The sequence below is a fragment of the Empidonax traillii genome, unplaced genomic scaffold (assembly GCF_003031625.1).
Source record: "Empidonax traillii isolate 1590-97213 ecotype Southwest subspecies unplaced genomic scaffold, ASM303162v1 scaffold243:size714344, whole genome shotgun sequence".
In the NCBI taxonomy this organism is placed as follows: domain Eukaryota; kingdom Metazoa; phylum Chordata; class Aves; order Passeriformes; family Tyrannidae; genus Empidonax; species Empidonax traillii.
The window spans coordinates 561423-571355 of record NW_020955436.1 but is presented as its reverse complement, the minus strand read 5'-3'; the positions used below and the strand labels follow the sequence as shown (position 1 = coordinate 571355).

The 9933-nt window shown below is 37.9% G+C and overlaps 1 protein-coding gene across 1 annotated transcript in view; it reads right to left on the bottom strand.

The window, feature by feature from the left end:
• Positions 1-291: 291 nt before the first annotated feature.
• DST (dystonin) overlaps positions 292-9933 on the bottom strand; it is a 303925-nt gene continuing 294283 nt past the window's right edge. The window contains 5 exon segments of the mRNA XM_027888673.1: positions 292-1355; positions 2690-2813; positions 5283-5393; positions 5842-6041; positions 9203-9320. Coding sequence (XP_027744474.1) covers positions 1090-1355; positions 2690-2813; positions 5283-5393; positions 5842-6041; positions 9203-9320 — 819 coding nt within the window. The 3' untranslated portion in view covers positions 292-1089.

Genomic DNA, 9933 nt, shown 5'->3' with positions numbered 1-9933 from the left:
CAGAGCAAGTGAATTACTCTTTATGCCTTTCAGACATGGTAAATAAATGACATAAGTTTAATATGGAGAAAAAAATTGTTGACACACAAAAACTATACATAATTTCATATGATCTGATATGTGCAATTTACTGTTTTATTAAACAAACACAGTAGCTACCAAAAATCTGATTGCTGATAATGGGAAAACCTGTGTTCCTATGGTAACTATTGGTTATCTGAAATGGTATATGTATGCCCTAAAACATAACACAGAAAATTACCTTCCTGTGAAATAAGAAATACAATAGAAATAAAGTTAAGGGACATGTTTATTTCGGAGCTTTCTGCAAGCAAAACTGCTTTGATACAAAATGAGTTCAATGATACAGTGCTACCATCCACTCAAGCAAAAGAAAACCTCACTTTTACATGAATGCACTTTATATTGATATTCTTACAGAACAGTAGTTCAGATATCCAGAATGTGTCTGGTCTCATTGAAAGCAATGGCACAGAAATGCTGCAAAGTATTGGAGTATCATATTATTGGCGAGTGCTTAATTAACTCTGTGAGTTCTCTGAGAAATGCTGTATAAATAAGGGTACTGTGAATGTGGGTTTGTATTACGTAGTAGTTTTGATGTACATCCTTTAGTGTTTGCTTAGTTAGCTCAAAACGTGTAATTGTGTCTTTTGGCTTTTAGTATTCTCTTTTTCTTTTTTAAAGAAAAATCATGAGGTATCCTTTACTGTTAACTAATGACATAGTGATAGGCCTATTTTTTACTGAGGTTGCAGAGACTTACTGTACATTCAGTACACTGTACATTCGGCAATTATTTTTAGTGTACTTTCTACATGTTACTGTGTACAACTGTTAGTTTACATTAGAACTCTTCCCCCTTCTCACAGGATATGGCAAAACCAAAAATGAATCTGACAAAAATTATACACATAAAATAAGAAGACAAATACACAAATAAGGCCATCTGCAGAATTAAAAATCCACCTCTTGCGATATTTCACAATAATTTCTACATAATATTTTACATCTTATGAACTTAAATATTTAATGCAAAAGGAAAAGACTTTAGTGGAGCCAATCATATTATCTCTTCAAGGACTTGTCTGATTTGCTGGCTAGTGGCCTTCTCTGGGGGGTTGGAATTTTAGAAGGCTTGGCTGATCCTGGCCGAGAACCTGCTCGGGGTGTTGGTCTGCTTGTAGCAGGAACAGTCTCTGACATATCTGAGCACACAGACTGGATTTCCGAAATGTCAAAGTCAGATGCGTCACTGCCTCGGCGACTACTTGACCTGCTGCCAGCCTTGCTTCCTGCTCGGCTACCAGGTCTGCTTGGAGTTCTTCTGGTTTCTGGAAAGAGAGAAGCTAACCATCAGTATTAAAGGTAAGGTTGGAAAAGGTGTGCCTGTCTTTCCTAGGCCTTTAGCAACCCCAAAAATTCCTTACTGTACAAACTAAACTTTAAAATTCTGCCAGGCAAGTTAAACAATGCTGTATCTCATACTAAACAGAAGAAAAATCAAGATCAAACACTGATACATAGTTGATTTGTCATTAGCACATCTCATAAAAAATGTATTATTCTGGCATCTTTCCATGACTTACTAGACATGCATTGTACCTTCACTCAACAGTCAGAGCCTTTCTTTCCCCCACCGTTTTCTCGGCTATGAATTGAAAAAAAACCCAAACCAGTATCTGGCCTCTTCATTCTATTGTGATTTCTCAGTATATGCACCTTGGAAATGCAAATAAATGTCCCAATTTTTAAATGTGTACTCCTCTTTTTTAAAAGAATCAAACTCATAGAGTTGAAAGCTGCAACTAAACAAGGGCAGAGTATACCTTCTCCCAAACAAAGGGCTGAGTAAATGAGCCCTCAGCAAGCCAGGCAAAGTAAAAGCCTACCCAGACAACGTGCCTTGAAGAAAAAACCACAACAAAGAATCTTAAACAGAAAACCATTGATGTGGTTCTTCAGAATCTGGTTCCTTACATGTGTGAAGAACACTATATTGAAACTGAATATTAGGTGGCTCATTTTTTAAAATCACCTGTAATTTAAAAGACATATACTCTTTGATCAGGATTTCCCAGCACTGCTGAGTATGCTTTGCAGAGCCTAAGATGTGAAGAAAAGCCAGAAGAGCTATCTTCTGTTCTAATCATCCATCCTTCCCCCTTACATAGAGCTGCTCTGAGGATCCTGGAAGAGCATAGATTCACTGCTTTCTATTTTCATATACTGATTTAAAAATCTCTATGGGATACTCCATTAATAAGGTCACCTATAGCTGTGCCCTGTATTTCTTTCAAAAGTAATGGATGAGTAATGATTAAATGAACCCTTTGCTCCATCACAGTTGAGCATAACTTGAATACTGTGAAGAACTGGACCCTTTCTTTTTAAGTAAATGCTTCTTCCACAGTTCCTCAGGCAGATACACTGGAGATAGCATTGTCAAGAAGATTGCAGTTATGAATTTGCACATCCAGAGCTGAACACAGGTGCTGTGCAACCATGTGAACAGAGGACCATCATCCTGATTATGGGCACCCTCAGCAGTGGGCAGACAGTAGGACTTTCACTCCTTCCCACTCTTCTGACATCTCCATCGAACCCTAATGTGACCCTAAGTATTTCCTAAGTGGAAAACAAAGCAAGTGGTAGATCAAGCACTCACCTGCAAACTGAGCTCTGACTCTGGTAGCTGCTGTTGACAGGATGCCACTGTCTTCTCCAGAGTGGAAACCCTTTCCTGATAGATATCCTGGCAGTCTAAGTTTACTTCCTTGAATTGGTGTTCCCTATGCAAAGCAAAACACAATAAACAAATGTTTTTTTCAGCTGAAGATAAGGACTGGTAGTAGGTGCTACATAGCTTAGAATATGATCATCATAACATTCACTGTGAACCTTAAATACTGATTTGAGCCACTATGGACATTTTCCATGATGTGAAATTTCGAATGTTCCTTCAGCAGTTTGTGTTTGAAGTAGCTCAAATGTAAAAGACCAAAAAAAAAAAATTATTTTAACAGTCTGTTTAAAATTTTGTTTGTATTGCAATGCATATAAAGAAAGAAAAAAGCTACCTTCTTATAATTAGTCAAGCATATAAGATTAGTTGATGGTACATCTTGAGGTTTTATGTCTGCATAGCTTGACTTCGTGTCATTCTGACTGTGGTTATAGGTGATGAATACATTTGCTTTGCCTTTATATTTTTAAATTTGAAACAAAGCTACCAAATTTCAAAAACTTTTTGCTAAGAAAAAACCCCAAAACAAACAAACAAAAAAATCAATCCCCAAAAAGCACAATCAGAAAAAATTATTTCTTGATTTACAATCCGTCCCAAATAAAAAAATTTCTTTCAAAACCACAAGAATTAAATCCTTGTATCTCAAAATGCATATAATACACTAAATAAGGTGTATGCAAATTAGAGGAAAACTACAGTATTCACAGTAATTAGCACAAAAATACTGATTAAATATCAAAAAAATAAGAACAAACTGTGAAGTGTGTTCTGTGCCTTTGATCCCCATACAATGGAAGGTAGAATTAGGTACTGAAAACCAAGATCCAGAGGAGTGTGTTGGGAGCTGCTTTGAGCTAAGAACCAAGCAGAGGCCTGTCAGGAGCTTGCCTGGCAGCTGCCAGCTCAGACCATGTCTGGCACAACTGAACAAAAGAACACTGAGATGCTACGGAACAGACAGTCTGCTGACTTCAACAGCAGTCACAATGTCAAACTTTCTTTAAAGCCAAGTGCAACGCTTGACGTTCAGCTGGCCACACCTTGGGTATCTCTGTTATAAAGACACTGCTTGGGAGGATAAGGAGAAAGGGAACACTCTCTATTACCTCCAGTGGAGCTGCTGCGCTCTGGGCAAGGCATTGGGTGCACTGGTGCAAAAAGGAAAACAAGCCTGTTCTTTAGTTTTGCCCTAAGCCCAAATGCAAAAAAATATAAATTTATAAAATAAATAACTGCTCTCTTGGGCAGAAAATGCTGCAGAATGCCTCAGAAATCCATTGCAACTTACCTCACCCTGACCATTCCATTTATAATCTTAAACCACGGTGGTTTACATAAAAGAAACTGACTGAAACGACTGGCAGTTGTAAGAGCAGATAAGAAATACAGTGCCCCCACTTGAAATCAGGCCAACTGCTTTCCTGTCATTGTAATCCAATGAAAACAACACCTTTCCATGTCTATAAATCCTTTTAAAGTACCATCAATTAATCTTTCAATGCAGTTACCAGCTAAGAGATGAAAGAAAGTACATGACTATATTAGAAACTGACAACTGACTAAACCCTGTGCTGGTAATCATTCTAAGCAACAGCCCGTGTGCTTGAAGTGCTGTAAACACAGACACACCTGCAGTGCATAAGTAACACGCACAGAAGGAGGGAGTGAGAAGTTCATTGCACATCTTTGAGCAAAGCCATGCTGAGGTTATGTAAACTTCACACCAGAAGGTCTCACAGGAATAGCCACAGGCATCAAAGTGCAGATTTGTGAAAAGCAGATACAACAGAGTGGTGGTAGCAAAAGCTTTCCCCTCACCAAACCCTCCTCCTAACCCAGGGCAAGAGTAACTCCTACAAATGACACAACGATACAGCTGCAATCTTTTCACTGACTGTAATGACATTAGAGGAGACGCTTTGGCTCCAAGCCCCTTCAAATTTTGGTCACACAGCCTAATTGCCAGCACAATCCTAATTGCTATACTAGCAATTTCTACGTAAGTCATGCTGGTTTCCTGTTAAGTCATCAAATAGTAATCTTATTAGAGCAACGATTGGTCATTACCCCCCCTAAACAAAACTTTCAGTTGTTGGAAGGACTTATATATCAAAGTCAGTCTTTTTTTGCCACCTTCTTCAAAGTGAATGGGTATTTCTTTGTTAGTGGTTTTGCACTAGGGATCATGATTTATTAATCTTGTTCCTACAGTTCAGGACTTTATGAAGCACTTTTTTTACTTCAGTACTTTATGAACCCAAAGTATACAATTTTAGGAAGGAAACCCACAAATTATATTAAAATGCCTTTTTTTAAAAAAGTACTTTAGAAAAACATATTTGGGGTGAAAAAAAAGGGGAAGAAATAATTTAACATAGGTCTAAAATAAGACAATGCATTAATATGCACAGGAGGTTGCAGCTCTGAAGCACTGAAACTCTAGTGGCTGTTAGTGAAGGGACAGTTTTAGTGAAGGAAGGTCATTAGACTAGAATCTCTGTCCTTACTGTACCTCTGCAGATGACCCTTGATACTCTGAGGATTCTGATGGCTTAGAAGGAGTTGATGTTTTGCTGTTTGTCAACCATGGTTTACCATAGTTGCGTGTTAAATGATGGGGTGTCTGTATGAAACAATGGTAAATCAAAATATGAAGGACAGTAGATGGAAAACAATGTCATGGAGAAGGATACCCAGGCTTTCATAGGGAGATCTCATAGTAGATATAAAAACTAAGTTAATGACAAATGTTCTCAACAAAAGAGATGGCAGAGCTCATTTTTTAAACAAAACAGAGAGGTTTGTCGCTCTTTCAGAGCAATTCCTAAACTGCCAGTTAGCTCATGTGGCAACTTAAATGTAGACGACTTCTATTCCCATATTGCAAACAAAGAGTAGAGGAAATATACTGAAAAGACTTCTCAGATCCTCCCCAGACTATGAAATAAAATGGAGATACTTCTTCCTTATGAGCTAGGGAAAGCACCAATATTACTGGAGCAAGGAAAAAACCAAAAATTCAATCTATACCCCATCTGTTAACCAGTGCAGCTCTGTACACTTCTCCTTACCTTTGGTGTACTTGTAGCAACTGCCTGTGGGGCAGCTGCCTGGCCAGCTTGACTTGACAGAGAAGTAGATCTGTTTGGAGAAGCACCTCTTGAAGAGGGTCGTGATCTACGGCCCCTTGGTCGGAAAGCTGCCATGCTCTGACTGGCACCATCTGCCAAAATGAATTTTTCACGCAGCTCCACATTTGTCCTCCCTTTAGCTGCAAAGAAAGGTGTTCCATTTAATCACATATGAAAATTGTCACAAGTCTGTTTATGGTCATTTTTGCCATGCCAACTCCAACACATTTTAACAATAAATAAAATGCATTACTGTGTAATGCATTTATTTTGGACACAGAAGAGTTATGTGCAGAACTCGCTTATTCTAATACTTTATGCCAGCAGGAATGAACCACTGTCAAAGGAAGTCAGCGTGATAATGGAATGCTCAACGTGCTAAATCTTTGTTAATCAACCAACTATTAATACATAGACACAACCTGATGAGCAGTTTTGCTATCTCTACAGCTATTTATAATAAATAATACTTGCTTGGATGTTCCAGGAGAAATAGCTAAGTACAACTTACAGGAAAGCAGCAAATATATTTATTCAAAACTAAGAAGTTATGTAGTTTGGCAACATGCAATGATGAACATAAAACCCAAACTATGATGAGGTAATTGGTGGCTAAGCACCCACACACACATACAAACACACATATGAGAGGATATTCCGCATGAATAGATGCAAGACATGTTAGCATTTAACTATGTCAGTGTGAATGACAATTGTTTTTGAAACACTCTTCAAGCGTGTCAAAAAATTAGCTTGCAAAGCACCAGCCCATGTAGGAACATGTTAAGCTAAATATGATGGGTGAAGCACACTGTTAAAAGTATATATGTATTTATATCTCTTAAAAAGATGGGAAGGAAATGAAGGGAGAGAAGAAGAGGAGAAGGAGACAAAGAGAGGGGTTTGCCAACCTATAGTAGGCTGAGTGGTAATTGAAGAGTTTGATTCCGAACGTAACATTTTACTCCCGTGATGATGAACTAGAAAAAATGACACAGGACATGGGTCACATTAAAGAAAATCGTTAGCAGGAGAAGAAATCAAGTACAGCAGCTGCATACGCAAGAGACTTGGAGCACCAGGCTAAAAGACAGGACTTGAGCAAAAGCTGTCTCTAAGTACTCTGAGGCAAGTTCTCAAAGGTTTCCTATGCCAAAAGGAAATAGTGCTTGGACAAACAGCTACAGTCCCAAATATACTTGTGTAACAACAGTATTTATCTGCTGACATAAAGAAATAATATAAGCTAAAGTGATTTTATATCAATAGGTGCAATACTTTTAAAGCTGCTTATGACAACAGTTCTTTAAAATGTGATTTATCTGAATACATGAGGAGCACTTGGTGGAAATTAAGATTTGCTAGGTGAAGAGGTCAAGGAAAGGTCTGAACCTGTACCACTGACAGTCATGACTAATCTGCATCACTGACTTCAACCAAACTAGGATTAGGCACCAATGTACGATGTCCAGCATCTGGACGATTTTATAGAGCTTGGTGTTTCTTTAGACCCACTGTCCTGCCATCTGCTCACATATTTCCAAGAAAAAGGAACAAAGTACTATAGACAATACTGAGGAAAGTAATAAGGAATTCCAATAAATAAATTAGACAGTTATAAAGTATTGTATCTCTCAGAGTCAAACCAAGAACAAATTGCAACAGTCTACCTGTCAATAGGCCTGAGAAAAATGTTTGGGATACAACAGAACTAACCACGTTAACCCTTCAGTGAAGTCAGATCTTTTGAGACCCATTTAATTTTTTACTACCCTGCACTTTTGAGGAATAAGAATAGAAAGCTATAATGTAAGGATGGCTCTGCAGGCATAAATGACTTTTCCATAGTGCAAAATCAGGTGCTAAATTTCAGGTAGACTTGTGGTAACACAAATAAATGTAATATCATTCTTACATTTAATAAACAATATATGCAATAAATTGGAAAGCAAAAGGACTATTTTAAACCCTTCTAACAAAGTCAGATATGTCATTGTAAAGTTATGACAGTACTTTCATGATACTATGATGTTATGGGTTTCAACATGATAAGAAATTTTGTGGGTACCTTTTAAGCCTGTAGACAAAGGTTTGTAGGTCTTAATGGCACACTGCCAGTCCTTACAAGGGTTCTGTTCATTTTGCATTTAATAGGGGTTTTATGGTAGGTTCTTTTTGGATTTAACATCCTTGACTTAGCATGACAACTGCTACAAATACAAGCTCTCCACTCTCTCAAGGTCTATAAAAGACAGCTTTTTCCAAAGTACAAGCTATGTAAGATGGTTGATACAGGAGGAAGGTCTACAGAACAGCTACGTCACTGTCTTCACTAGCTCATTTACCACTCCTGAACCCTTCTGTGCTGTTCTCCCACTATTACAATACTAATTATTATGACATTCTACAGAACTCCTAAGAAGCAAAAATGCAGTAATTTAAAACTGCTGGTTAACAGGATGGTATTACCTAGCTACAGAACATCAGGTCACTCTGAATATAGTGAACATTACTTTCTTCATATTCTGGCTGCTATTTGACTTGTGTCTCTTCCACTTCCTTCACAGATGGATTCTTTCCTATCTCCAACTGTTCCTCCAAGAACAGTGCCAGACAGAGCCCAACTTCCCACTACAGAACTGAGCTTTCCATTGCTGTGTACTGGGAATATAATGCATCTGATACAATGCTCTGGAGTGCACAGTGATAGAGCGCTCCCTGCTTCTCTGGAGCACAGTGTCCTCCAGACTAGAACATTTTCCACTTTCTTTGCATAAGGCTAAGGGCTCTGCAAAGTGGTTATGGGGAGAATGCCAATGGAAAGAAAGGGTTACAAAGGTAGAGACTGAAAGACTAGGCGCAGCTATTGGCCAGAGAAGTTTCTTATGGTGGTGGTGGTGGTGTTACTCACCAATTAAATTGCCTTATTTTGATTTATTGCCTCAAAACTTCTCTCTTGCTAAGAAGGTTTTATTATAAATTTCTGTGTCCCACTTCTGCCAAGTCATACAAGCAGCTTACATGCCATAAACTCTATCTGGGCTAAGTTCAATTCTTAATTAGACCACTCTAACACTGAAGGAACTGTGCAGAAGACACCACAGTTATTCCAGACATACATCAGTGCAACCAAAGAGGATCTCAACCATGGGATTTAAAGTTTACAAAAATGGGACATTTAGTGAGATGATGTTTACAAGAACTGGCATTTTATACAAGTCAATCTCCATCTTGAGACAATGAATGGTGACTGCATTCAAATAATAATCAGCATGTCCATTTTGAGAGTTGTGTTACATACCCCGGCAAGGATCATTTTTCACTAAGAACTCATCGAGTGCCATCCAGCCACCTCCAACACGAACCATGACTGTACTTCTTAGGATACGAACCAGGCGCAGTTGTTGAGAGTCACCAAACTGCAATAAGAATCAAACAATAGTCTGAGGTTCTCAGTCATTCAGATGAAGTTCAGCACTGATAGGTTAAAAATCAGACACTTAAAAAAGTTTATTTTGATATTTAATTATTAGTAAATGCTAAAAAAATCAATTTATTTATGCAGATTATTAAAGCTGTTAAGATTTCATATCAGATGGCACTGCACTAATCCAAAGAAGATGGCAGGATGTTAAGAAAGAATCTCAGGTTTAATTTTATGCTTGATTCTCAAATGTCTGAGGTCATAAAGGAAGCAAAATTAGTAATACATTATTTAATTGGTTACAGTCTGTTTTTGTGCAAATTAATGAAGATCTATTTGCATTATTTCACTGATAAAATCTTAAGCATACTCTCTTCTGCAACAGTCTTGATTTTTAATGATGTCAGCTGAAAGGAAGGCAGCATCACTTCAAACAATCAGTATGTGGGCTGGAAATTCAGTGTGTTATGAGTGTTGCACAGTTCTATGAATTGATTCATTTGCAGGAATATTTTCAGATATAGCACTGACACTGCTCACCTAGAGTAAGGTGCATGTGAGAAAAGGAACATTAAAGAAGCAATGAGTGATTGATAGCTATCATTATT